This window comes from Aspergillus caelatus, assembly GCF_009193585.1.
Source record: "Aspergillus caelatus strain CBS 763.97 unplaced genomic scaffold BDV27scaffold_83, whole genome shotgun sequence".
Lineage (NCBI taxonomy): Eukaryota > Fungi > Ascomycota > Eurotiomycetes > Eurotiales > Aspergillaceae > Aspergillus > Aspergillus caelatus.
The window spans coordinates 1-25026 of record NW_022475346.1 but is presented as its reverse complement, the minus strand read 5'-3'; the positions used below and the strand labels follow the sequence as shown (position 1 = coordinate 25026).

At 47.6% G+C, this 25026-nt stretch overlaps 12 protein-coding genes across 12 annotated transcripts; 5 read left to right on the top strand and 7 right to left on the bottom strand.

Moving 5' to 3' along the window:
• Positions 1 to 505: 505 nt before the first annotated feature.
• BDV27DRAFT_157561 (uncharacterized protein) lies at positions 506 to 1265 on the top strand (the record flags this gene model as incomplete). The annotated part of the gene is made up of 2 exons (XM_032072531.1): positions 506 to 800; positions 967 to 1265. 2 exons carry the CDS (start codon positions 506 to 508, stop codon positions 1263 to 1265), a joined length of 594 nt encoding a protein of 197 aa, XP_031927790.1.
• A 258-nt stretch (positions 1266 to 1523) lies between these two features.
• On the bottom strand, positions 1524 to 1890 carry BDV27DRAFT_157560 (uncharacterized protein; the record flags this gene model as incomplete). Its single annotated transcript, XM_032072530.1, has 2 exons — positions 1524 to 1747; positions 1806 to 1890. The coding sequence occupies 2 exons, from the start codon at positions 1888 to 1890 to the stop codon at positions 1524 to 1526; spliced, it is 309 nt and encodes a 102-aa protein (XP_031927789.1).
• A 1593-nt stretch (positions 1891 to 3483) lies between these two features.
• On the top strand, positions 3484 to 4769 carry BDV27DRAFT_172151 (uncharacterized protein; the record flags this gene model as incomplete). Its single annotated transcript, XM_032075780.1, has 2 exons — positions 3484 to 4130; positions 4201 to 4769. The coding sequence occupies exons 1-2, from the start codon at positions 3584 to 3586 to the stop codon at positions 4767 to 4769; spliced, it is 1116 nt and encodes a 371-aa protein (XP_031927788.1). The 5' UTR covers positions 3484 to 3583.
• An 864-nt stretch (positions 4770 to 5633) lies between these two features.
• On the bottom strand, positions 5634 to 7330 carry BDV27DRAFT_172150 (ergosterol biosynthesis ERG4/ERG24 family-domain-containing protein; the record flags this gene model as incomplete). Its single annotated transcript, XM_032075779.1, has 5 exons — positions 5634 to 5869; positions 5939 to 6244; positions 6282 to 6433; positions 6492 to 6606; positions 6712 to 7330. 5 exons carry the CDS (start codon positions 7328 to 7330, stop codon positions 5634 to 5636), a joined length of 1428 nt encoding a protein of 475 aa, XP_031927787.1.
• A 1441-nt stretch (positions 7331 to 8771) lies between these two features.
• Positions 8772 to 9453, bottom strand: BDV27DRAFT_128003 (CTAG/PCC1 family protein). Its single transcript, XM_032066890.1, has 2 exons — positions 9294 to 9453; positions 8772 to 9221 (listed from the first exon to the last, which is right to left on the bottom strand). Exons 1-2 carry the CDS (start codon positions 9335 to 9337, stop codon positions 8927 to 8929), a joined length of 339 nt encoding a protein of 112 aa, XP_031927786.1. The 5' UTR covers positions 9338 to 9453; the 3' UTR covers positions 8772 to 8926.
• Positions 9454 to 10119: 666 nt separating this feature from the next.
• On the bottom strand, positions 10120 to 11539 carry BDV27DRAFT_128002 (uncharacterized protein). Its single transcript, XM_032066889.1, has 5 exons — positions 10867 to 11539; positions 10592 to 10804; positions 10469 to 10540; positions 10362 to 10412; positions 10120 to 10312 (listed from the first exon to the last, which is right to left on the bottom strand). The coding sequence occupies exons 1-5, from the start codon at positions 11048 to 11050 to the stop codon at positions 10272 to 10274; spliced, it is 561 nt and encodes a 186-aa protein (XP_031927785.1). The 5' UTR covers positions 11051 to 11539; the 3' UTR covers positions 10120 to 10271.
• Positions 11540 to 13749: 2210 nt separating this feature from the next.
• Positions 13750 to 15917, top strand: cdcA (phosphoprotein phosphatase CDC14). Its single transcript, XM_032064537.1, has 3 exons — positions 13750 to 13884; positions 13991 to 14528; positions 14579 to 15917. The coding sequence occupies exons 1-3, from the start codon at positions 13836 to 13838 to the stop codon at positions 15822 to 15824; spliced, it is 1833 nt and encodes a 610-aa protein (XP_031927784.1). The 5' UTR covers positions 13750 to 13835; the 3' UTR covers positions 15825 to 15917.
• A 546-nt stretch (positions 15918 to 16463) lies between these two features.
• Positions 16464 to 17385, bottom strand: BDV27DRAFT_111316 (HD domain-containing protein). The gene is made up of 3 exons (XM_032064536.1): positions 17203 to 17385; positions 16899 to 17112; positions 16464 to 16781 (listed from the first exon to the last, which is right to left on the bottom strand). The coding sequence occupies exons 1-3, from the start codon at positions 17339 to 17341 to the stop codon at positions 16526 to 16528; spliced, it is 609 nt and encodes a 202-aa protein (XP_031927783.1). The 5' UTR covers positions 17342 to 17385; the 3' UTR covers positions 16464 to 16525.
• A 388-nt stretch (positions 17386 to 17773) lies between these two features.
• On the bottom strand, positions 17774 to 19047 carry BDV27DRAFT_172148 (phytanoyl-CoA dioxygenase family protein; the record flags this gene model as incomplete). Its single annotated transcript, XM_032075778.1, has 4 exons — positions 18622 to 19047; positions 18384 to 18558; positions 18092 to 18310; positions 17774 to 18033 (listed from the first exon to the last, which is right to left on the bottom strand). Exons 1-4 carry the CDS (start codon positions 18793 to 18795, stop codon positions 17774 to 17776), a joined length of 828 nt encoding a protein of 275 aa, XP_031927782.1. The 5' UTR covers positions 18796 to 19047.
• A 293-nt stretch (positions 19048 to 19340) lies between these two features.
• On the top strand, positions 19341 to 21732 carry BDV27DRAFT_111277 (major facilitator superfamily domain-containing protein). The gene is made up of 8 exons (XM_032064535.1): positions 19341 to 19827; positions 19898 to 19928; positions 20026 to 20220; positions 20282 to 20447; positions 20501 to 20602; positions 20660 to 20789; positions 20838 to 20950; positions 21012 to 21732. Exons 1-8 carry the CDS (start codon positions 19617 to 19619, stop codon positions 21570 to 21572), a joined length of 1509 nt encoding a protein of 502 aa, XP_031927781.1. The 5' UTR covers positions 19341 to 19616; the 3' UTR covers positions 21573 to 21732.
• Positions 21733 to 22236: 504 nt separating this feature from the next.
• BDV27DRAFT_157552 (putative C6 transcription factor) lies at positions 22237 to 24208 on the top strand (the record flags this gene model as incomplete). The annotated part of the gene is made up of 4 exons (XM_032072529.1): positions 22237 to 22945; positions 23002 to 23425; positions 23488 to 23779; positions 23840 to 24208. The coding sequence occupies 4 exons, from the start codon at positions 22237 to 22239 to the stop codon at positions 24206 to 24208; spliced, it is 1794 nt and encodes a 597-aa protein (XP_031927780.1).
• A 242-nt stretch (positions 24209 to 24450) lies between these two features.
• Positions 24451 to 24976, bottom strand: BDV27DRAFT_145030 (putative RING finger domain protein; the record flags this gene model as incomplete). The annotated part of the gene is made up of 2 exons (XM_032070348.1): positions 24451 to 24634; positions 24753 to 24976. The coding sequence occupies 2 exons, from the start codon at positions 24974 to 24976 to the stop codon at positions 24451 to 24453; spliced, it is 408 nt and encodes a 135-aa protein (XP_031927779.1).
• Between the last annotated feature and the right edge of the window lie 50 nt (positions 24977 to 25026).

Here is a 25026-nt window from a genome sequence, read left to right as displayed (position 1 = left end):
AAGCAGAAGACAGTGTTTGACAGTTTGGTGGAGCGAGGACAAGCTAAATCCTCCATCACATCTGGTCAGTAATGGCTGCCAAAGTGGGGCTTGTAGTGAGGTTTAGATTATCTTTGTACGGATACACTGAAATGAATCACGTACTCAACATAGACCTCTGATTTGAAGCGCTGGCCAGGTTTCTCTATCCCCTGATCAGAAGCAGCACCCTTCGGAGCGAAAGACTTCGGGCCCCAAGTTAAAGGGGAGGAAACACCCCCTCTCCGAGGATTTAATATTCATAGTTCAGTATTCCCAGTGTCCTGAGAGTACGTACCAACGCAAGATTCATTATTTAAGCCTTCCACAGCTAACATGAACCCACTATCCACTGAATTAAACTCATGGATTCGACCCACAAGTCCAACCTGTCACTCTGCGAAGATTAGAAGCAGGATACCTGTACCTCCCAATGCATCTTTTCGTCCAAGGAGCACCCAAAGATCAAATCCGCCGAGTACCCTCAATGTCATGGCTCATCTCTCACAAGCCATCCAATACAAACATCGTCTTCGACCTTGGCATCAGACAAGACACCCACAACTATCCACCAGCATTATACGAACGAATGCAAAGACTCGTCCGCGCTGAAATACCACAAGAAGTTTTCAGTAGCCTCCAAGAAGCGAACATTAACCCCGATTCCGATATCGACACGGTCATATTCTCCCACCTCCACTACGATCACACCGGCGATCCGTCCCGGCTGGGACCAGGGACCAAATTGATCATCGGACCGGGAGCAAAACGTTTCATCTGCGGTGCAGAGACATAGCCCGAAAATGGGTATTCGCATTATGATTCCAGGGGATTTCCCTTTGGTCGTGTCATTGAACTTCCGTATGGAGATGATCGAAATTACTGGACTCGATTAGGACCCATATCAGCGGCGCATGATTGGTTCGGGTGATGGATCTGTTCATTTAGTCAATGCGCCTGGCCATCCGTCGGGACATTTGAATCTTCTTGTCCGTGCGGGACTTGATGAAAGGGTTTATTTGACTTGGGATACTACGCATGATTGCGCTATTCTGGCCGGTATGGCCCATACAGCTGTGTACGAGGATGAACGGACTGGAATCGCTAAGTGTGCCCATGAGGATAAACATATTTCTGAGGAGCATATCTCCCTGGCCCGGACGTTGAAGGAAAGTTTCCATGTTGAAGTCATCTTGGCTCATGATAGCGAGTGGCTGGCGAAGAACGATTCGAGGTTTCGCGGCTAATATTAAGAAAAGTGAGACCAAGAAGAGAAAGGCTTCTGTCACATGAGAAAGGGGGCTTTTGGAGGAGATGTGTCAAGAAGCACTTGGCTTGAGATTTGGACGTTAATCTTGTAACCATAACAAACATACGTTTTGATTTGAGTGACAATGAACTGTTCGTAATAAACAAACGTCAAAGAGAAGAAGAATAAAGGGAAAAGGGAAGAATGAATAAAACAAAACAGTGGACACTGTATCATCCCCATGGCTGTAGGTACTTTATATGATCGGATCTTCGAGGAAATCTTTAGTAAGAGAAGCATCAACAAACGGCACAGGGGGGCAATCCATGGGACCAAATAGTGGATCTAGATTACCGCCAATCTCAGACGTCTCGCTTGAATCATCTACCCCCGAAATCTGACCGTTGCGGCCCCTTGGAAAGGTGGTGAATATCAGATCCAGATCGAAGGCATCAACTGATTGCGTATTAGTGGCCGAATCTGTGTATTTATCAGCGAATGTGTACCACAGTCTACGTCGCAAAGTACGACTCCTTACCGGTTTTGAGATCAATATTGTTTACTGAAACCAGTTGCTTGATGATATTCAAAGGCCGGTTGACACCAGGATTTGCATCACACATGGCCTCAAGACAGCTCAGACTGGAGATCAGTTGGGACTTGTGCTCACAGTTGCTAGTCGTTTCCCCAGTAGCGTTCCGTACGTGTATAGTACATGCAACGTAGATGGCATAGCTTAGGATATATGGCGCTTTACACAGCCCACAGGCCGCCTTATAGGATTGCGCGATGCATGATATCGGTGCAACATCAACATCTTCATCTTCGGAATCTATCTCATCAAGGAAGCTACTGCACCTCTCTCAGACACCAGTGACACCTTTCCCTTCCTTGTCTACACTAGTAGCCTTCTCAACTTGCTCTTTATCGACCACCTGTCCGTCCAAGCGTGTTCCCTCCACTGGTATGGTCAAAAGCAATTTGTCACGTTCTTCAGGCGACGCTCATTTGAGTTGAGAGATGAACGACTTAAAAGTAGTTCTTTCCCGCCGCAGCTCATTGAGTTGGGCAATTGTAGGCCTATATTGACATTGCAAGAATGGTCACTCAAGGCTGACAGCCACCAACTCCAAAGATGCCTACCTTTTCCTGGGAGCTTCCAGATGACATGTGCATTCTCGCTTTTGGCTTATACATGCTCCGCATCGAGGTCTTGCATTATCACAACGGATCTTTCTATTGCGACACGGTAGACATTAGCGAGCGATTATTTTGGGCTGGGTTGTGCTAGCATTGGACGCCATGGGTCATATAGACTAAAGTGCTGTTGAGCAAACGTAAAGCAATTCCCAAGAGCAATCTGCTATGACTATATACAGCCATCTAGACTTTGGAGAATGCGGGGTCAAGAACGATCTGTTTTACATTCAACAACCGAAGAGACCTAAGATAGTGTAAATTCTTGCCACTGGAAGAACTGGCCCAGGGCTTCATTTTTGCTTTCTTTTACCATCCGACATAACCGGTCGGGGCGCATTTCCATTCTATTCATTTCACAAAGAAAACGTAGAGCAGGAATCGAGCAGGCAATACTCAGTGTAACTTGAAATTCTATTCTGTTACTAATCAAGTAAGTCGCTTGAGCCAAGTCATCTCCAGATAGTTGCTAAATGGTGTATAATTATTTCAATATGAATTATACAAGCGGAGTAGCCCGGTCCATTAGAATCATGCTAGCCAAGCTTGACAGTTCGAGTTTCTGTCCTGATCGATTAGCTATCTTTGGTCATAGAAAGGAGATCTCTCTTGAGACCCTGTTGTTCAGCAATTCAACATATGTCTAGGGCTGTCATAGCTACAGGTTCCCCAAATTGGGGTACGCAGACCCAGACTCGCCGAACCTCCGCCCTACCAGTTTTGTCTTGACACATGAACTTGGCGAAGGAATGTGATATGAGCCAGACGATCTTCCGGAGACTGAGTCTCCGATATTATCAAGTGACCTTGAAAACCAGGGATGGCACAGACGCAAGATCTGTTACTGATTCTCAACATCACCAAATTCTTGGCACATCATCAATACCCCGATTAGGGCACTGTTTGGACCGATGATTAGTAAACCTCTATTATGTCGTGATGGACATGTGTTTTAGTTTATCTAAACTAGTCTACCATACCTACATATCAAAAGAACAGTAATATATCCCATAGAAATACACATCCCGCCATTCCAGTCGCCTCACGATATATCTTAATCAAACATGGCACCACAAGTGATTCCATATAAGGGGATTCCCTACTTCACACCCGCCAACAATGGCGGGGCAGCCAAAGACCCCAGGAATCCCGATACCCCCACTCTATTCCGCCCCCTCAAAGATCCGGGGTCTCATATTGAAGAACCGGATCATGGTCGCGCCTATGTGCATGTACTCAGCACAATCCGACCCGTCCTCTCCCTTCGTCGGTGCCCTAACCAACTACCATATCGCTCACCTCGGCCACCTAGCCCTGAAAGGCGCAGGGCTGATTATTATCGAGGCAACCGCTGTCCAGCCCAATGGCCGGATCTCCCCTAACGACAGCGGGCTCTGGCAGGAGGGTACTGAGTCGGAGCAATTCCAGGGACTAAAACGCGTTGTAGATTTTGTTCACAGCCAGGGAGCCAAAATCGCTATTCAACTCGCTCATGCGGGTCGGAAGGCCAGCACTACGGCGCCCTGGGTTGCAAAAGAGGCAGGAAAGCGCAGTCTGCGGGTCGAGGAAAGTGTCGGTGGATGGCCCGACAATGTTGTAGGTCCGTCTGGAGGTGCTGAGCACATATGGGCTCCGGGAGATGGATTCTGGGCCCCGCGAGAGCTTAGTACCGCCGAGGTAGAGGAGCTCGTGGGGGGCATTCGCCAAGAGCGCTAAGCTGTCTGTCCTGGCTGGAGTGGATGCGATCGAGATCCATGGAGCCCATGGCTATTTGATCAGCCAGTTTCTGAGCCCCGTTACCAACCAGCGGACCGATAAATACGGTGGTGGCTCATTTGAAAATCGGACACGGATTCTGCGCGAAATTGCTGCGGCCATTCGGGCCGTGATTCCTGCTGATATGCCTCTATTTCTGCGGATTAGTGCTACGGAATGGCTTGATGGCAAAGTTCCTGAGTTTTGGGATCTGCCTTCATCAATTGCACTTGCTAAATTGCTTCCTGAGTTGGGGATTGATTTTCTTGATGTGAGCTCCGGCGGTAATCACAAGGACCAGGTTATCGAACCGCATACCCACTATCAGATTGACCTTGCCAGCAAGATCCGAAAGGAAATTCGACAGGCTGGACAAAGCACACTGGTTGGAGCCGTCGGGCTGATTACGCAGCTGACAGGCTCACAACCAGAGGCTGACGCTGTGCTGCTAGGACGTCAATTTCTTCGAGAAGCAGATTGGGTTATCAATGCAGCGAAGAAGTTGGGGGTCTCTTTTACAGCACCTTGGCAGCTTGGCCGCGCCGTTTAAAGTAATATAGCGGAGGGAACAATCCTTCATAACGAAGGTTGATAGAAAGCTTGGAATATCAGGGACTACTGCCGTTATCCAGAGATTAGCTTGTTTATGACATTTATTCTCAGTTCCAACTTATGGTACATTGACTCCCTGAAATCTCCATGCTTGCTATTTTAGTCTTTTTCCCCTTTGGCCTTGTTACTCTTCACAACCCAGAGCTTACCGAGATGTATCTTGTCCAAGTAGTTCTGAGCAAGTATTGTTCTCGAGAGAAGGACAAAAATAAAACACAAATACGCCATAGCAAGGGTACTCTAAGGCTCACTCACTCAATAAGCAACCAGACAAGTGTGTGTTAGGGAAATATGTTACCAAGTAAGAGGCATGAATGACCCCTTCGGAACCGAGGAACAAGCTATCCAAATGGCTAACGAATCAGACGTTGGGCTGGCGGCATATTTCTACACGGAGGACATTTCCCGTGTATTTCGAGTGAGCGAGGCACTTCAGGTGGGCATGGTGGGTGCTCGCACTGGGCTCGTCAGCGCGGCGGAGCAACCGTTCGGAGGAATCCAAGAGAGTGGACTGGGTCGGGGAAGGTGGAATCGCAGCTCTTGAAGAATATTTGGATATCAAGAGCATCACAATCGGTATCTGAGGGAGATTTAACCGGCATTGAGTAGTATTGATTCCAATCACGGTTGTATTTTCTATCGCGCTTCTAGAAGCCTGGCTCTTATGAGTCCCTTTTGACTGTCTAAGTTCAAAGTAATAGTATATACTAGTCTGCTTCGATTCACCCTATAATACTCGAATAGATGCCATGGCCTTCTGTAACTCGAACCTGCTCCATAAACGCTTTAGAATACAAAGAGTTCAGAATAAGCCGGGTATCATCCTCCACCGCACCATCCGCTTATACTCCTCCCACTGTGACCCATACTTAGCTGAGCATCGCTTCTCATCACGATGGCACCTATGGACCAGCAGTACAGTCATGTAAATAAAATACATATATGGTAGAACATGCGACCATCCACAGCACACGCATGTGCAGAAAGAGAAAACAATGTCACCAACATAGTTGGGATGGCGCACGATCCCCCAGCAACCTACCTCCCAGTTAGTCGTGCTTTTGAACAAGTCAAGTAAAGCATGTCATAGAGGGGAACTCTACATACCAGAGCACAGCAAAAATGTCTCATGGACTTTCCCCTTCGCTGTAGTATACTGAGCCCTGACAATGCGAGGCTTGCTGCCGGCAATCTGACAGTTGCTCTTCGTTTGTCGGAAATGATGTTTCTGGTGGTTGGCGAGACGAAATAGCACATAGCTCAAGACACCTATTATAAGGATTGCACTGAATGTTAATGAAGAGAGGTCAACTGGATGTAATGCCAAGTACTGAGCTTGCACAGTATAGATCATGGGTAACCAAACGGCAGTGCCCCAGGCTAGGGTGAAACCGAAGTGGTCATGGGCAATATCTATGGTCGCAAGGTACCTGAACGGGGACGTTAGAACTCAATGCGCTCAGTGCGTGTAGTAAGAGAACTTGCCAGTCCTCGTTAATAAAAAAGTCAACGACGTATATGGCATGGAGAATGATCACAATCAGCATCGAGTTAGAGATTGTGCCGTAACGGAGGTATTGTTGGGCCATGAAAGATAGGTCGCTGCTTGGGTGAGTCCACATTTCCTATATTATACCAATCGCAAGGGGAGCATTCCTACATCACCACCCATGAGTTCATTCCTAGACGGCCAACTTGGAACATCTTCAGATCCCAGTGCCGACCCAGTCGGGGATTCAGTTCAACTCCAACCATAAAATCATGAAAGATGGACCCTGAATTCGTTAGCCAAAAAATTCCCATTAAGCCCCATTCTCAAAACATCATATAGAAGACTATAATAAAGCCTATACACTCCGACGGGAATAGTATATACGAACCGCTAAACCTCCGGTCACTCTCAAAGGTCGGCCATATATAACCCTTCGCCACAGCCAGAGCTGGCACCGCCAGCCCATAGACGTTCGCTGCCGCTAACACCGCTGCCCAATTTTGAGCTAAGCTTGCCACTATCTCAGCACCTCCTATACAAGCGGCCAGGAAGACTGCACCAACTGTGATACCCCAGGACAACAGTCCGTTCATCCGGTAGGGCAGCGTATTGCCTCCCGGTGTTGGTGGCCCATAGACGGTCTTCCCTGGGAGAAGGGAGTACAACAGTGCCTGAAACATTATCCAGCTTGCATATGCCATCACATGGCCATGGGATATCTCAGGAAGATAGCGTTGAAAAAGGGTTGTCGGGGATGAGTGTACTAGTAGCTCAAACAAGCCCTGCCGTAAAGAGCCATCAAAATGCTCGAGGCAGACGCAAAGAAAGAGCACGAAAAGAGAGGTAACAATTACAAATAACAAACTGAGGAGGCCAGAAAAAGCAGAAACATGACTGCGACGACCCCAAAAACTGTTTCCTGTTTTCTGCTGTTTTCCATCGGCTTGTAAATAGAGATGTGGTTTGCTGCTGACCCTAGTCGCGGATAATGCTCGTTTTTGGAGCATCTTTAACCAAAAACAAACCAAAAAAAAAAAAAAAAAAAAAAGGGCTTCTTTTGCAGTCGAGTGTGAGCCACGTGGGGAAAGGTGTTGAAGGGAAATTAGAATTGATCAGCATAAATAACAAAACACGTCAAGCTGCGCTAGGCAAACTGATAACAGGTGAGGAAGAAATGGGTATATATCTCAAGCAAACTGGTTGTGTGTTGGCAAGATGGACGAGAGCTGGCCGCATTGACAATTTATCAATCTGATCTGTAGTATACGGTACGTAGATCAGTCATGCTGCCGATCTTACTTGTCAATCCTACCACCTTTAGAGAGTAGTATCCAATAACGTATCGATTAAATAGATGCAAGGGACCTGCATACATGTGGTGATCAGTGGTTGGTCAATGATCCCTAATTTCACGAGGGAACAATTTACCGATGCGAGGTCTCTTTAGCTAGCCACCTCTCTGCATTATCAAGATGCGCCATACATACCTCTGCACGATATCTGTAGTGCCGATGTGTATATAATAATATCCTTTTCGATCTCTAGATTACAAAACTCCACCTGCAAGTGATAGCTCACATGAACTATGCAAACTCCTTATTAAAGTAACAATCGAACCCTAACTTCAAGCATCTCTCTTATCATATGGCTAAAAGTCCTCTCGCATGCACTTACAGCGTTGAACTTCCACCGCCTAAACTCAATTAATAAACTATTAACAGACGAGGGATCCAAAGCGAAGTAACGAAGCAGGGGGTTCGAGTGTATTTATCTATATACTTACCTGGGAAAGGGGCATACGTGCTCCTTCATGAACGTTCAAGCGGCGGTGTGTCCTTTCACGTCTGTGCTAAGAGCAGGTGCCCACAGCACATTATATATGTTCCAATAGCTGTACTCCGGAAAATAGTTCCATATTAACTTTAAGATTCTTAGGCAGTGTGGGGTTTATTAGGTAGCCTAGAACAGTCCACTAAAGCTACTCAGTAAAGCAAGATTTTAATTGACGGACAGCCTTTGCAACCGCTGTTTTGCTGTTCCCTACTTTCTGTTATGATTTTCCCATTGTGTCTTGGCTCCCGTTCTCTAGTGATTTCCTCATATGATTGTCTTTCTCCATGCTGAGCAGCGCGGCAACACGGGCACTGACATCCCAGGGTTATTCGAGCAACCTGAAAACCAGGTATGTATATACATACTTGGAGATGTGCGCACATACCCATAACATAGGTGGTGCACCGTGGAGATACTATATGCTGCAAGAGGATCCCCGGTTCTGTGTCCCCAAGTTAAAACCCTGGCAGTAACATGCTCACTGGACCTTCCAGGTTGGCCTGAAAATCCACCCACTAGTATTCCTCGTCCACCCCCGGACGTCATGCCTCCTCCCGTCAACACTATGTTCCCCATCGTATGGCATTGGTGAGTACCCACACACACACACACACACACACTCGTGCGTCGTGGAGAGTGCGTCTAGCCGATAGTGATTCCGGTGTTCTTTGCTGTCTGACAAGGCAGACGCCAAAATCATAAGGTGTTGCACAAATTGTATCCGTTTTCCAGCCAAGCCGGACGTATATGTTACCCCTTGTGACTTGGGATCATTTTTCAACTCCTTCCGCTTCTAGTACATCCACATCCAACTCCTCCATTACCCCAAGTACGACCCCAAGGCTCTCCATGAACCCGTTTACAGCCACCCGCAGCATCCGGTTGGTGGTTGCACGGTAGGTAGTTTCGAGTACGGTCTTTGCCTCTTCGGTATCCGCTTGAATTTCCTTCGGCGTGGTTACCGCCATGTCGCGTCGGACGAAGGGGGAGAGTTCAGTGTCGACTTCAATGGCGCGAAGAGCGGATGTTGCAAGGCGGTTCGAGGGGAGGGGGAGAGAGATTGTCCTGTTGTGCATGATATATTAGACCTTCTGTGCGTAAATTGGAGTGAAGGAGGGGTATTGTGAGTGAACTTACAAGGTGTAGGGAAATTCGGTGTTCGTTGATTCAGTGGAGGCCATGATGCCGGATCGATTCTAGTTAGATTCGATGTCGGAGATGAAAAGAACAAAAAGACTAACGAAGTCAAATGTAGAGTATAAAACAGCAGACCACCGATAGCGTGCACCGAAGCAAAGAAATGGATGTGAATTCAATGGAAGCAAAAAGTGGGGTGTTTGGGACCTTGGATGAGTCAGCACCTTCAATCTCGACGCGGTCAAATATTAAAATTCAATTCCACATATTCCTAGGCAGGCTGATAATTAATAAGTCTTTTTGATTAAAGACATCAGTCTAGGAGTGATACTTAAGCCTACAAGCTTCTTATTCCAGCTTTTATTCAACACTGTCAATAGCCTAGTATAGCATGGAGCATCTTGCTTAACAACTCTATCTAGGGTAAACATGAACGAAGATATATATTTAGTGTCGAGGGCTCCATATTCCGTAGCGTCTACTTTCGTCTACCTAGTACATCGCTGCTACGCCAATTGAAGTGAAAAAAAAAAAAAAAAAAACACCAAGTGACCTCATCAAAATTTTTATCATATCTATGCCGAGAGTATGAAAGATCAGGGTGGCCAAATCGCGGGTGAATATTGAATGGGCATCGAAGTCGATATGTTCGCTAGCCATAACTGAAAGCCGAAATGAGGATTCTTCCGTTCTTCAAAAGGCATCATACGTGATGATCGATTGGTGTCTTCATGGATGTATCTGATTCAAGATATGGTATTATGAATTATGGACTAAAGCCTTCACTATACTGTATGTACAAAAATCTCCTCTCACTCCCTGTTGTCCATGCCGCCGTTCAGTCAGGTTCACAACATCGCTGTACTCTCATATTGCCGTTTTCCGTGGGTTTCCCCGGCAGGAGCTTCACTTCAACCGTTTTGCAGATAGGTTCCATGACATTCGTGAGAGAAAGCATAAATTCCTGAGTCTGTTTCTTTACAGAGCACCAAGGATGCTGTCGACCAGAGAGAGGTTGCCTAGGACGTGATTAGTAGAGCTTCAAGAGCTGCTTAAGATTGGACTTACCGGCCTGGATGGACTCAAGGATCTGCTCGACAGCAGCATCGGTGAGGGTTCCTAAAAATTACTCAGCTAACGCGATTTTCGTAACCTGAACAAGGGCAGTAGCTTACCGTCCTGAATCTGGCTGACCAGGTTCGTCGCAACGCCACCGAGCTGTCCAACCTGACGCTTAGCACCAAGGGCTATTATCCATATTAGTTATTGTAAATTCCAGGATTGAAAGCAATGCGTACCGCTGGTGATGCCGGGAAGGGTGCTGCCAACAGTACCCTCAACGGTGCCGACAGCTGAGTTGACAGTGCCAACCACAGGCTGGACGGCACCGCTAGCAGTGGAAACCACAGGGGAAGCAACACTGTTAACGGTGTCGACCTCATTGCCAACAACGCTGCGCTGGCAGACGGGACTGGTGAGCTTGCTCAGCTCGCTCTGGATCTCCTTGAGAGCTGATGACACTAGAGTTAGCTTCTATGCGAGGCAAAACATGACCAAAAGGTTCACAACACACCGTCCTGAACCTGAACAAGGTTAGAAACGTCCGCATCACCGAGGACGCCACCAAGGACACCGTCAATATTGACAAGGACACCAGAAAGTTGGTTTAAGGTGGGCTGGAGAGAAGCAGTAGGAATGGCAGCAGCGGAGGCAGCGCTGACAGCAGCAAGAGAGGCAATAAATCCGGTGAACTTCATTTTGGCGAGTTAAAATTGGTAATTTGATGAGAGATAAAGAATGACTTGTGTGTCTTTGACGTGGTGAAAGAGTGGACGCTGAAGAGCAGGCTTGGTAAAGGAATGACTGAATTGAGTGAGCTTGTCTGATGGGCAAAGAGAAGGTCCTGGAGCAGGGGACTCAAGCATGATTATATACTGCCTGTTCACTCCATGGATCAGGGGCTTGTTGCACAGGTACTTCAAATTGCGACTATCAGATTCCGTTAGTTTAATTTACGAACTTGTTGAATCAAATGATGATCGACGTGGATAGTCTTGCGTTCAACCTTTTTACTGCAGTCCCTTGTGTAAGCTGATTGGGTCCCCATGGGCAACAACGCCAGTAAACTTCGATGACGGGGGAAGGCGTCCAATTGGTGCAAAGGCCGTCCTTTTCTCCGCTGCGAGAAATACTAGACTCCTTGGCCAAGCACTAAGGATAGACTTCAAGGCACAAGATTGAGGTCATGATGGGTTGAACTATCAAGTGCCCGGCAATGAGTCCACAAGTCTTTTGCTCGACGATAATAACTTCAATAGTCCGACATCCATAGACGCCGGTAGAGTATTCAGTATTAATTTTTGGGTCTGTAACCCATTATTAACTGAAGTGGACTGTGACCAAAGCCCATTTCCAATAGATAGTAAGTCCCATCTTCAACCACACTGTCTCAGCCCTGATTAACCTACAGAGGCGTGACTGTTGCGCACGAGAGCACCTATCAGTAGCCGTCAGTTCGTAGAAAAAAAAACGAGCACATACCCCGGATCCAATTAAACGTCACTCAAGCCTAATAACTCAAACCTTAACCGTTGGTAGTCGTGTCTTAGCTGGAAGATCGTCGTTTCTTTGCCGTCGCCACTGCTCGCGAGTTGGCGTCCTACCAGGCCACAAACATGGCATTCATTTCACTTGTGGCTTGTCGGAGAATTAGGGGCAATTCTTTAATTTTCACAAATACTCTGCTCGTGTTGAACTTGGGTTCGAGGTCGAGCAGTGAACCACACTTGATTATACTCTGCACTCCGTTCATCGAATGGTCTACATAGGGTAGCGGGACAACGTTACTTCTAACATACAGCAAATTGGTAATCCCCCGCCCCTGCCGATCAGATCCACTTATCAGTTTTCATGGAACGGCAAATTCTACACAGTAAGCAATCCAGTGCGCAGTGGTTACCAAATTGCGTCTTTTTTACCCTCCACTGATCATCGCTCGTGTGAAGCTCGAATTTCGGTCATTGCCCGCAGATTACCTTCCCATTCTGGGTGGACCCACTATTTTTAAGTATTCTTCAGGGTGGAAATGCTTGACAGACACGAGGGAGACAATACGGAGTATATTCTCCTGAAAGCATTCCTTGGGTCAAACCAAATATTCTGTTCGTACTATCGGAACTTTACAAACGTAGTACTACCGTGACAGTGAAATTGCTATTGCCACATTTTCGAGCACCGACTGCTCCACCTACACGTATATACTGTAAAAATATATACGTAATGAACTCGCGATTCAAGATATCCAAGGACCAGAGGCGCTATATAACCTGATCCATTTCACAATACACTTAAAAGGGTACAAGTAATGTAGTACTGTCGGGTATAGCCTCTTTCATGACATGGGGATGGGCAGGATATATCAAATGACTAGCCCGAAGGCGAATACCTTAGGTTACAATTTCCAACTCAAGATAGAGAGGAAAATTCACAATATGCCCGTTAAATTTCCGGCGAACCAAAAAGACTATTAGTCTGGAACGTATTGCTCGTTCACTATCGCCCTGACAGGGCTGTTCTGTTGTCTTGAGTTAGAACGCTCCGTGGAGGAAAGCCCCTTTCATGGTTCGATAGGGTCAGTTTTTAACTTATAATGGGCTCCCCCTACTTGTGGTTGATGTAAATTTTCAAATGGTCCATAAAAACGTAACCATGAAGAGGGCAGACGAAAACTAGAAATCGCAAGTCACCATGCTCAGGGAAGGAAAAATAAAAAAGTCACGATGCAGAGGCGCCCACAGAACGTGGATGTTTTCGATAGCAAGGATGAGTGAGGGCTTGGGGCTTGGAGCTTGTGGCGTACACACAACAAACAAAATCATTCGTATGTGGTGACACCTCTCAACAACAAAACACTGAGGGGAAGGAACATGGGGGGGAACTTGGGCGATGGCTGACGTTTGTGTTGTTTGTCTGAGTGGGGGTGGTTGACTGGTGGCTTACATAAGGCATTGTTTTGACAGTTGTGGCGTTCGCCTGAGGCAACAACCGTTGTCGTGTCAACGGCCGACGCTAAACTGCTCTGGGGCCATCACAACATAACAGCGGCCACTAAGCGTGCATCGCATTTCCTTAAACGGTCTCATCGGCCTCGAGGTCTTCTCTCGTGCGGCAGTTCATCACCTTTTTCTCCTCTTCAGCTCCATCCTTCCCCCCTCTCTCTACCCCCCATCAAGAGCTCCTTTATAGGTCTCCTCGATCCCCCGATCCTACTCAGGCCGTATTGCCTGTATCCTTACTCTATCCACGCCCCGTGGTTTATCAATATTCTTTGTCTATCCCGAGTGGCAACAGTCCGGATCATGATCGTTTAGCTTAGATCACTTGTTTTGATTTATCGACTCGGTTGACCAGGCCACGATTATCTTGCAATTGCAGGAGAGTTTCCCTTTAGAGACGCCTTACTTTCTGTTCGCCCCCTATTGATTGTTTATTGCCCATATTGTTGTTAGCCATTTGTTTTGGTAACGCATTGTTGTTTACAAAATGGCCGGAAACATTGGTGATTACGGCCAGATTATTGAGTATATTCAAGGTAAGTGCGATTGCCTGTGTCTATCATATTTAGAACGACTTCTTGCAATGATCAAAACATCCAATGCTGGAGATCAAAACCCGCATGCTAACTGCCTGACAAACAGATCGTCTTTACTTGGCTTCCTATGATGATGCACCGGATGCGAGAACTCCGTTTCCATATCCTTCCGAGCAACCTAAGTCTCCAAGCAAGCGCTCCGCGAGAGCTCAGCCGAACACCCCCAGTAGGAAGAGGCGAAGCCCCGTGTATTTCACAGTCGATGATACCTTGCTTTACAACTCTTTCCATGCAGACTTTGGTCCGCTCCACATAGGTCACCTCTACCGGTTTGCGGTCCATTTCCATGAGATCCTGGGCGACCCTGCCAATGGCGACCGCCCAGTGGTGTTCTACTCGAAGCCGGACGCTCGGAGTCGTGCCAATGCGGCATGTCTTGTTGCTTGCTACATGGTCCTCATTCAATCGTGGCCGCCTCATTTGGCCCTCGCTCCGATTGCACAGGCTGATCCTCCTTATATGCCATTCCGAGATGCCGGGTACAGTCAGGCAGATTTCACTTTGACTATCCAAGATGTGGTTTATGGAGTATGGAAAGCAAAGGAGCAGACACTGTGTGGCTTGAGGGAGTTCAGTCTTGAAGAGTATGTTTCGTTTGACCACAGTATAAGAAGCTTTATTGACAAAGCACCAGGTATGAGAAATACGAACGTGTCGACATGGGTGACTTCAACTGGATAACACCTCACTTCTTGGCCTTTGCTTCGCCTCAGCACGAACCGATTGCCCCGATCCCTCCTAATACCCCCGAATACGCCGCATTGCCTTCAACAGTGTCCCAAGTCCAAGCATCCAAATTACCTCTTCCTTTCAAAAATGTGCTGGCCCATTTCGCGTCACGAGACATAGGACTAGTTGTGCGATTGAATTCGGAATTATACTCGCCTTCATACTTCACGGCCTTGGGCATTACTCACATCGATATGATCTTTGAAGACGGTACTTGTCCTCCTCTGCCATTGGTCCGACGATTTATCAAAATGGCCCATGATATGATCACGGTGAAGAAGAAGGGAATTGCCGTCCACTGCAAAGCTGGCCTTGGCCGGACGGGCTGTCTGATTGGTGCATATCTTATCTACCGATATGGATTTACTGCCAATGAGATCATCGCGTTCATGAGGTTCATGCGACCCGGTATGGTGGTCGGCCCACAACAACACTGGCTGCATTTGAACCAAGGCGCATTCCGTGAATGGTGGTTTGAGGATAGCATGAAGGAGAAGTTGGCCCAAATGCAGACAGCTCCGGTCACACCCGGCCGTCCATCCACCAAGCAGCGTGCGAACAACGGCCCTGTCGCTACACCTCCAAATAACGGTCATTCGAAGCGCGCTGCACTGGGTGAAATAGATCACAATGAGGCTGCCGGAACACAGCACGACGAGAATCTCCCGGCCCCAACACCTGGTCAGCCTAGGAAATCGCACAGGAAAGACTCCCGCCACCACCCCTACGCCCGGACGACATCTGGCAGCATAGTAGTTGACAAGGATGCGAAAGCTAGAGAACACTCAGCGCACAGAAGCCAGCGGCTTAGCAGCGACAGCAGTGAGAGTGAAGAGGAGATTCAACTTCGCATGCTTGCAAAGCGTTCATCGAAGTCACCAGTGGCATCCCCAAGCCCGCGGTCTGTTAGCTATTCGGCAACATTGACCACTAGCTACACATTGAATGATGGCATTCATGAGGATAGAGAAAACTGGGGCGACGCTGCATATGCTGCACCGAAGACTCCAATGAGCTCTAAAACTGGGGTATCCGTTGCCAAGGTCCGCACCAGCCCTCGGCGTGTTACAGACAGCCGGAGCGAGACCAGAGGCGTCCGCAAGGCTAGTGGCCGAGTCGGCAGTGCCGGCAGCCCGACTCGTGTGAAATAAGTAACACTGCAGTCTTTTTTTGTCTTCCTTACCCCTTCAAGATATCCTTCTTCTGTTACATTTTATTTGACTCATCTTACTTTGAGTCCAGTGTATTGCTTCTGCTGGACTATAATAGTGCATATTGCATGTGCCTCCTACTACCCATTCGCATATTCATTATTCTTCTTTCCTTGTTCATGTGTTTCAGGTCTTTGATGATCCTCGGCTTGTGGGTGTCTTCTGGTTTTCTGGTTTAAAATCGATGGGTCTGGGTCTGTGTTTCGGCGTCCGGGGGTATTCTGATGTTGGAGGATTTAGAAGTTGGTATTGATGTGGAATCTTGTGGCTAGCACCAGTGCCTATACACTTGCATTGTTCTTTCGCAAGCGTGGACAGCAGTATCTTGTCTGATTGCATTGTATGTCTCTGTACGTATACGACCTACGTCGGCATGACAAATTCAGTTGATGACGATTCCAACCGTCGAGAAGTAGTAGTGTACGATAGTTGGTAGCTGTGTTGCCATGAGAAAACACACAAGTAAGCCCTAATACGGGTGCCATACTTTGAACTAGGGTGCAACTACCTCGGATGTCAAAGCAAACTTGTTCTTCTAGCTCCAAGGTTATATAAAACGGGCCATAGAGGCAGGTATCGGATAAACGGTGCAGTGTATGAAGTGCGACTTAGTTTGTGATGGTTTTCAATCAGGCCAGACTCTACGCTACCACTTGGTCCTCCAAATGCGCCGTTATCAAACTCAAATATTCCCGTGCACGAGGCGTGGAATCCTCAATTCCTGGAACCTTAGCAGCATCGTCCCAAAGCCGCAGCGCGACCATCTCATCACGCAGCGGATCCTGGTCAAAAGCAGAGAGCTCTGCTCCTTTAAACGGACCCCCCTGAAACTCGAGCGATTTCTTAGAAGCCGATGACAGGGAATCATAATACGAGTTATTGACCGCCGTGAGGTATCTGCCCATTGTATCTTAGTTCCTCACGCATACGCATACATACAAAGAAGCCCTAACAACAACCCGAGAGAACAAGGTATGGAGTAGTGGGGGCGGGGGGAGTTTGGGGATAGGATACCTTTTTGCCGCAACATGACTTTCAACTAATTGACATACACTCGGGTTAAATCCCAGAGAGCGCAAGAATTCCGACCCGATTCTCTCATGGCCTACGCGACCCACGTTTTCGGCGCTGTTGTTTAAATTCATCCTTACTTCTTTGGTGGATTCAAGGGGTATGATTTGGCCGATGTCGTGGAGGAGAGCTGCGATTATGAGCTCGTTTCTTGCCCCTGGCGCCCGTGGAGTGTTAGTCGGTTGATTAATTAATTAATTGATTGATTGATTGATGGTTTGGTTGGCTGGTTGGTGATCTAACTGACCGGATTTCTGTGCATTGTGGGCTGCTTGGAGACAGTGTTCTAGTTGGCTGATTGATTCGCCTATGTAGTCGCCTTGGCCGTGTTGTTCGAGTGAACTGACTAGGTATTCTGCCTTTTCTTTGGGTGATTGAGTGGCCATTTTGAGGATTTTGAGAAGGGAATGTTTGTTCTGGGAAATTGAGGGTAAAGTTGGAGAAGGGTTGGGAGAACCGTGAGAAGGAGGGGATGATCGCTTTAAATAGTCGGAGATGACAAAAGTTAACCCCACGTGTGGCATTGATCTATTCCGTGGAAAAGGAACACTATATACTGGATTTTCTTTCTTCTGGCTTAATTGGTTTGATCTGGGCATGGGTAATATTATTTCTTCACTTGTGGTGGGAGGATTCAGAAAGCATCGGATGAATTCCACGACTTTAATACCGTCGCTCAAAAATAGTATTTAGACTGTTATCCTCCCTAGCTTGTCCCCTGGCCTTATTTATAACTTCAAGATTATTTACACTATTATCACCCCAACTAAATTGCACAAGTACGAGGTTTATTTTATTTTATTTTATTTTTTTTTAATCTACGCTACCGGTTGTGGTTGGCCTTCAATAGTCAGCATTGGAGAGCCATATCCATACCGAAGTCGTCCCTCTTCGTACTTTTCTCCTTCCTTCCGCATGTGGGTAGCGGGCCAGAGCTTCCTCCGGTCTTCATAGTACGAATCGTGGAGATCGCCCTCAGCCTTGCAGTTATAAGTGGCATATATCGCCCGACGGTCTTTAGAGCTCGTATTAGCACCACTGCGATGGGCAAGATAGGATCCGAACACCATAATGTCACCTGGGCTGCGTTAATAGATGTCTCGACTTGACATATAGGTACCATTGGTAGCACTAACCTGGCTGAAGGGTGCAAGATGTCCACTTTTGGCTTTCGACCCAAGCAGGATCTATACAACGATCTTCTCCCAGTTTGATCTCGGTACGATGACTGCCATCTACAACGTCCAAACCACCATTTTCGGGGGTCATATCGTCCACTGCAGCGAGGACAGTCAAATGCTTGATGTTCTTGACATGGGTATAGGCGTTGGCATCGATGTGAGGAGAAAAGCCACCTGAGTGGGTGCGTTAACGATTAACCTCGGGTGCCAAAGGGGCTCTGAGAGCTACGTAGGTCTCGACACGTACCACTTCCTGCGAGTTTGTAGTTGATCTTCTCTTTGAAGAGTAGCATTGGCTCGGTAGCCAGCTGTTCGAGAACACTCAACATGCGTTGGCCCCGCAGAAAGCTGTTAAAGCCAGCATGGCTATTGGCGTAGTTCTCTGTGCGACAGAGGACTCGTTTGCCTTGTGCATTTACTTCCTATCCTCCTCCCTTAGTCCTGCGCTTTTTGTGTTTCGTTGTTCGCTTTAAGAGATAGCTCACCTCGTATGGCATATATGAAGCGTCTGGAGTGCGGGGCAGGTCATGGACTTCCTGAGTCCACTGCTGGAGAAGCTTGGTTTCCGGAGCGTTGAAGAACCCCTGGATCACCAAGTAGCCCTTTTCATTATAGGATTGAATTTGATCCTCAGTCAAAGGGAAGTAGTTGTTCTCCATGGTGTAGATAAGTCAAGCTCTGGTCGGACAATTTATTTTCTCTTTTGTGTCAGATAGAGGAGAGGCACATGATATTTTCCCTGAAAGCGATTGGGATCACCAACTAAATAAGTCCTGCAGTATGCCACTACCTCCCAAGCAGGCTACTAATGCCGGGTCTAAAATTGGTATCGTGACACATCGTAGGATAATAGTTTACGAGAGCAGAGCGGGGAATGTTACAGCGTTGGGAGATGGGATTGCGTACAGATGGAGAGATCATCGTTGAATATCAAGGACTGGAGGGAACTGTTGCATTGTATTACTACATTGAATCAGCCAGTGATAACACTTAGAAGTGTCCATGTGCCTCGAACGACAGGATGACGGTTGGTTATGGGACCCTTCGCTTAGACGTTAGTGTCGCGGTAGTTGCCGACACCTTGAGACACCTCTGCCGCCTCCACTCCCCAGGCACCAAGGCACGTGCCCCTCTTGTCGTCCTTCTACATGTCAATCTTGACTGACTTCCTCCAGAGTTGCATATCTAGACTTTTCAACATAGACCACAACCGGTGGAAACTCAATTGATGTCTATCAAGGTCACGACAATATGCATGCCCGTGCAATACCTAAACCCCCTGATTGGCCAAAGAAAGGGCATTTCCATTCCGATCGTTTGATCCTCCATATGCAGGGTTCTCCATCAATGTCGATGTTATATAGAAGATTGTTCGACGTGGAATAAAATGGCTGGGAAAGTTTCTGTGTTCTTTTGTTGTCGTCTTCCCCCTGCATTGACGGCACGATAAACGGCCTCACCGCGTCAATCAATTCCCACCATGGCCTCGGTAGAAAGTTCTCCGGCCGATTCTTCAATGATCAAGGATGCCGATGTCACAGTGAGCAATTGGGCAGGCTTACAAGGACGAGAAAACACAATTGAGAGCAGCGAGGATGTCGAAGTTGGTCAATCAAGCAAAAGTTCCGGGGTTCTGAATGTGATCATCTCGGGTCTGGCTCTCTTTAGCGACGGATATAATGCCCAGATCAGTAAGTACACTACCACCAAAGCCTGATCAAAAATAATTTACTGATCGATGGCACCTCTTGAATCTTACAGTTGGATATATGGAACCCTTGTTCTCGGTCTTGTTTGTACCCCTTTATACAAGCTATACAAGCTACAAAAGCTACACAAGCTTTGCAGCCAAGATGTCTCCCGCTGACTAGTTTCTTGGTATACGGTAGATACAAAGATGGCATGTCTCCAACAATCAAAGGTCGACTATCGAACTCGTTTCTCATAGGAGAAATCTTTGGAATGATCTTCTTTGGTGTTCTCATTGATCGCCTGGGGCGAAGAACGGGTGTGGTAATGGCCACTACGTTCTTAGTTCTGGGTATTGCATTGGCAGCAGCTGCGCACGGGAAGTCCGAGCTTGGGTAAGTGCCCACTTTTCCACGCCTTTCTAGCATGTTGAAGTCACTGCTTACAGGTATTTAGAATGTTCTGGATGATGATCATTGCCCGTGGTGTGGCTGGCTTTGGAGCCGGCGGCGAGTATCCCGTTTGCGCAACGAGCGCAACGGAGGCAGCGGACGAGACAACGAAACTTCGGAAAAACCGAGGGTTCTTGGTTGCCTCAACTACAAATTTTGCCGTGGACCTGGTATGCAGAAATACTACTTATAGCACGAAGGAAGTACTAACACATGGCCGTAGGGCTTTGTCTCTGCTGGCATTGTAGCGCTTATTGTTCTCGCTTGCTATGGTCAAGAGACTAGAGCTGGCGTATGGCGTGTATCCTTTGGGATTGGATTTGTGGTACGTCACTTCGATACGCTTCTCTTTTTACTACGAAATGCTCACATAAATTAATAGCTTCCCCTTGTTATCTGCTTCTTTCGGATTCGCATGATCAATTCGACTCAGTACCGGAAACACAGCATTAGATCTAGGTATCCCTATGGGCTTATTCTCAAAAGATATTGGAAGCCGATGCTCGGAACTTGTGAGTCCCCACATCACTCGATTATCTGTTCAAGCGTTGACTTTGTAGCCCTGGCGTGGTTCTGCTACGACTTCGTCACCTACCCGTTCGGAATCTTCTCGTCCACCATTATCCAGCAATTGATGACAGACAACTCGACTGTCCAAAACATCGGTTATGGAGTGAGTCTCCCTATCTGTAGCATATACATTGAACTAGTAACTCATAATCATGACCTTCCAGACAGTGATTAACTGCTTCTATCTCCCCGGATGTCTTCTTGGCGGGTACCTCATGGACAAAATTGGTCGCAAGCAAAACATGACTCTTGGTTTTATGCTATGGGCCATCTGGGGCTTCATCCTTGGCGGTGCGCTTCACCCGATCCAAAGCGTGTTCCCGCTGTTCGTGGTGATGTACGGCATTTTCATGGCCTTGGGTGAAATGGGCCCCGGTGTATCTACGTTTCTTTGTGCTGCCGAGTCCTTTCCCACCCCTCTCCGTGGCCACTTTCTGGGATTTGCTGCCGCCGTGGGCAAGGCTGGTGCGTCTATTGGAACGGAAGTTTTTACTCCCATTCAGAACTCGTTCGATACCACTGCAAAGGGCCAGCAAGCGGTGTTTTTGATTGCCTCTGCTTTTACGGTGGTCGGGGGCCTCATCGCATGGTTCCTGATTCCGGATATGTCTCGAGAGTTGGAGGATGAGGATGCCAAGTTCAAGGCATACTTAGAGGAGAACGGATATGACGTTAGCCACTATGGCGACGAGGCCTTGCAGGTAGAGAGGAAGAGTGGTCATTAATTTGATCATATATAAAAGTCATTAGATTAGCATGCGAATACACCGTTTAGATTTCCTCACAAGTTTAAAGTGATACCAGCTTTTAGGGCACTGCAATGACGCTGTACCCGAATGGGAGGCACTGATCTAACTATTTCCAGTTAGGTTTATTAATTGGCTTCCTTTTATCGGAGACCACCTCGGACTTCACATGAATCAATCCCGAAATCGCAGAGGATCCTTATCATTAAAAGAACAGCGGAATAACAACAGGCGCATGAAGAATAAGCGCAATTAATCTCATCGGTGTCTCGTGGATGGTTCTCGGTGGAGATATCAAATGGCGGAGCGACCGACTCGAGGCCCCGCAGTTCGCCGCAATGGCACACTCCAGTCTTGTGAACCGTGTCGCAAAGCAAAACTGCGGTGCGATCATGCAAGACCAGTCTGTGGTAGATGTACCACAAAAAAGATCACTGCCAAATGTTTCTACCATCCTGCTCCAATGACAAAGGGGGTGGCCTCAAATCGGACCAGTCCGATCAAAGCGTCGAGGGGTTTAACTAGTGTAACTAGTCAACCGGGATCGAAGTAAGAGCTCCCATTTCCAGCCATATTCCGAGAATTGAGAAAGCCACCGAGCGCATATTGACTCGTTTACAGTATCTCGAGTCCATCATTGACGATGGAAAGTATCCGACTCGGCGCAAACCTAGAGCCAACCCCCGAGCTTCCTGGCTATCTAGGGGCGACCAGTTACTCGGCCATCCTCACGGAGCATCGCAGTGATCTACCGTTTGAGATAGATAATAGTACGGTGACAGGCACCCCTGTTAGGGCTGTTGACCCAGACCGTCTTAGGGCTGGAGTAGAGCTGTTGAAACTTATTTATGACTTGCCGATCTATGATGTTTTGGTCCGAAAACTCTACTCCAAGAAAGCAATGGTTGTAGTTCCGATGGTTATTATTGACGCTATCATAGAGTCTCTCCGGAGTACCTTTGACAATCTGGTCATTGGAAGCGATATTGAAGCCCAGTTCCAGGCTTTGGTCTATCAGATATCTCAGAATACTTCAAGGCCACTAATCACGCATAGCTCGATGAGTGTCCATGAGTATTGTGCTTCATTCACGGGTAAGAACCTTCGATGGGAGTCTCTCGGGATCGTTCTGTCCATCTCTGGGATATCCTTGATGTCTACCTCGGACAATGACCCGGACCTTGTCCAAGTCGCGCCGAGCAGTGAAGCTCGTGAGAGACTGCGCGCTCAGATTGTGGAGGCAAGCAGCATCTGTCTCAACTTCTGTGACCAGGCATCTTCAATCAACGAATTACTAGGCTTTACTCAGTATAACGATGTCATGTTGAAAACTCAGCATTTTGGCGACACAAGTATGCTCACCTCTTCTCCGATTGAAGCAGGGCAACGCTAATAATGATGGAATTAGGCTATCAAGCCTGGCGCCGGCTGGGCGACTTGTCAGCTACAGTATATGCCGCTGGCTTTCATCAAGAGAACTCGCAGGTTGACGATTGCCCATTCTTTCTTCGACAGTGGAGGAGGATATGCTTCGCTGCTGCCTTCTATGCGGATAAGGCGATAGCCACCTTCGTGGGGCGACCGCCATTTATAAACTATCGGTACTGCTCGCTGACGCCTCCCATGGACATACAAGAGGATCTACTAGTGGCAGGGGGTGAAGAGCTCACTAGTGCCATTTCAAGCCTAAATATGGACGGCTGGAACACCCAACGGCAAAACTACAGGGCGAGCATGATACGTCTTCGGTTCATCTTTTCTGTGTATAGGGACCAAGCTCTCGAGATAGCATTGGGAACATGCGATGATTGGGACCTGGTCCAAAAGTCCAAGTGAGAGAGGAACCCTATGTGAATTCGGCACAACGAAGTCATTGTCCGCTAATCGAGCATAGCCAAATTATCGAGAAAGCGCGAGCCACGTTGGAAGCTGCACCAGCTTTCATTCGATACGACGTCCATGGCCAGAACGAGGATGTGGAATCATACGCTTCGGCTTTTCCCAGTCTCCATTTGTATCTCGATTACCTCTACACGATATTCCTCCTGCAGAGGGTCCTGGTGAAACGCACGAGTACAGGGCAAGAAGCGTTGATCCACACATCGCGGGAGGCCCTATCAATCGTTATCAGGATAGGCTCCGAATGTGAGACATCCATGGACTTGAACAGACACTATTCCTGGCTGGTATGCTTAGATCGCCCACCTCACAAGATCCTCTCCTAGATGCTAATTTCCACACCTTAGATATTGTACTACGGAGTGCCCAGTGCCAGTGTTCTGACCCTTGAACTTCTTCATCAAACCCAAGAAATCGGCCCGCACTCTGTCATGTTGCCTCGCGCGGAGATCATTCGCAATCTAAGTGTATTTCTATCATGTCTGTCGTGGGTTCCGCGTCCAACATATGGTAACTACCAGACCTGCAAGGAAGCCGAGAAGAAACTGTCCCATATTCTGGACCAGATCATTGACCCACAGCCTATCCAGCGCGATGTCTTCAACGATGTGACCTCTGGCCTGGACAGCTTCCTGGATTGGTATAATCCGAGTAACTGGGACTTCAGCACTGATTTCCTGTCTTCCACCGACGGCTTTGGTCTTGCAAAGAACTAGTTGGACTCGGAGCTCATTCGCTAGGGTATCACATTTCAGCGTCGGTAATTGGAGGAGAGTCGCAACTACCTGAGACCATTGTATAGTAATCTCGGCAACGAGACCATGCGGTAAACAAAGAGTAAGAAAAGACAACAGCCATCCGATCAAAACCGAGCCAACCTAAAACATCTCGACCTACCCGAAACGCCGCATAATAAGAACAAGCAAAGTTAAAGAGCACGAGCATCAACAGACATCAATCATACCATCCATACAAAGTCATTACTCGGATGCGTTTCCTGAAAATAGTACGCTCTGTGACAGAGCGGACAATTGAAATGGTCCTGCAGATACCATTTCTCCAGACATTCCTTGTGGAAGACGTGCAGACACTTGAGCTCCCGGATCTCCTGAGACGGTAGAACAGATTCAAGGCAAACAACGCTGTAACGGGCCGGGTGGGTTAGCTGGCTGGGTTTCTTTCTTTTGACAATGGCGTTCGGGAGCAAGAAAATCTCGGCCGAAGCGACAAAGCGACGACAACACGGGCCGTGCGACTTACCACACAAATTGACCATCAACTCCCTCGGTGGGTAAAAGGGGCCCTTTCGATTTCGAACGCCATTCTTCTAGAGTTCGAGCCGGAGACACGGCATCCAATTTGCGCAGCTTGTCGCTCGATCCCTTCTTCTTCTTCTTGCTTTTTGAGCAGGGACGCTGGTCACGGCGGTTCACAAAGATGGTAAATCTAGAATAATGCCAGCGATGAGTTTTGGGGTTGCACATAATATCGGGATGCAAGAGATACAAGGATGATAGCCTCAAAATCAAAAAAA

What these genes read in the sequence shown, in the direction of transcription:
- BDV27DRAFT_111316 (XM_032064536.1), bottom strand. Translation starts at nt 17,341, where the DNA reads ATGGCCACTCAATCACCCAAAGAAAAGGCAGAATACCTAGTCAGTTCA. An exon ending in CCACAATGCACAGAAATCCG is followed by an intron (nt 17,113 to 17,202) that starts GTCAGTTAGATC and finishes CACGGGCGCCAG; the next exon opens with GGGCAAGAAACGAGCTCATA. An exon ending in AGTCATGTTGCGGCAAAAAG is followed by an intron (nt 16,782 to 16,898) that starts GTATCCTATCCC and finishes TACAATGGGCAG; the next exon opens with ATACCTCACGGCGGTCAATA.
- cdcA (XM_032064537.1), top strand. Translation starts at nt 13,836, where the DNA reads ATGGCCGGAAACATTGGTGATTACGGCCAGATTATTGAGTATATTCAA. An exon ending in GATTATTGAGTATATTCAAG is followed by an intron (nt 13,885 to 13,990) that starts GTAAGTGCGATT and finishes CCTGACAAACAG; the next exon opens with ATCGTCTTTACTTGGCTTCC. An exon ending in AGGGAGTTCAGTCTTGAAGA is followed by an intron (nt 14,529 to 14,578) that starts GTATGTTTCGTT and finishes ACAAAGCACCAG; the next exon opens with GTATGAGAAATACGAACGTG.
- BDV27DRAFT_111277 (XM_032064535.1), top strand. Translation starts at nt 19,617, where the DNA reads ATGGCCTCGGTAGAAAGTTCTCCGGCCGATTCTTCAATGATCAAGGAT. An exon ending in CAAATTTTGCCGTGGACCTG is followed by an intron (nt 20,448 to 20,500) that starts GTATGCAGAAAT and finishes ACATGGCCGTAG; the next exon opens with GGCTTTGTCTCTGCTGGCAT. An exon ending in GAAGCCGATGCTCGGAACTT is followed by an intron (nt 20,790 to 20,837) that starts GTGAGTCCCCAC and finishes TTGACTTTGTAG; the next exon opens with CCCTGGCGTGGTTCTGCTAC.
- BDV27DRAFT_128002 (XM_032066889.1), bottom strand. Translation starts at nt 11,050, where the DNA reads ATGAAGTTCACCGGATTTATTGCCTCTCTTGCTGCTGTCAGCGCTGCC. An exon ending in GGTCAGCCAGATTCAGGACG is followed by an intron (nt 10,413 to 10,468) that starts GTAAGCTACTGC and finishes AGTAATTTTTAG; the next exon opens with GAACCCTCACCGATGCTGCT. An exon ending in CCTTGAGTCCATCCAGGCCG is followed by an intron (nt 10,313 to 10,361) that starts GTAAGTCCAATC and finishes ATCACGTCCTAG; the next exon opens with GCAACCTCTCTCTGGTCGAC.
- BDV27DRAFT_128003 (XM_032066890.1), bottom strand. Translation starts at nt 9,337, where the DNA reads ATGGCCTCCACTGAATCAACGAACACCGAATTTCCCTACACCTT. An exon ending in ACCGAATTTCCCTACACCTT is followed by an intron (nt 9,222 to 9,293) that starts GTAAGTTCACTC and finishes CATGCACAACAG; the next exon opens with GACAATCTCTCTCCCCCTCC.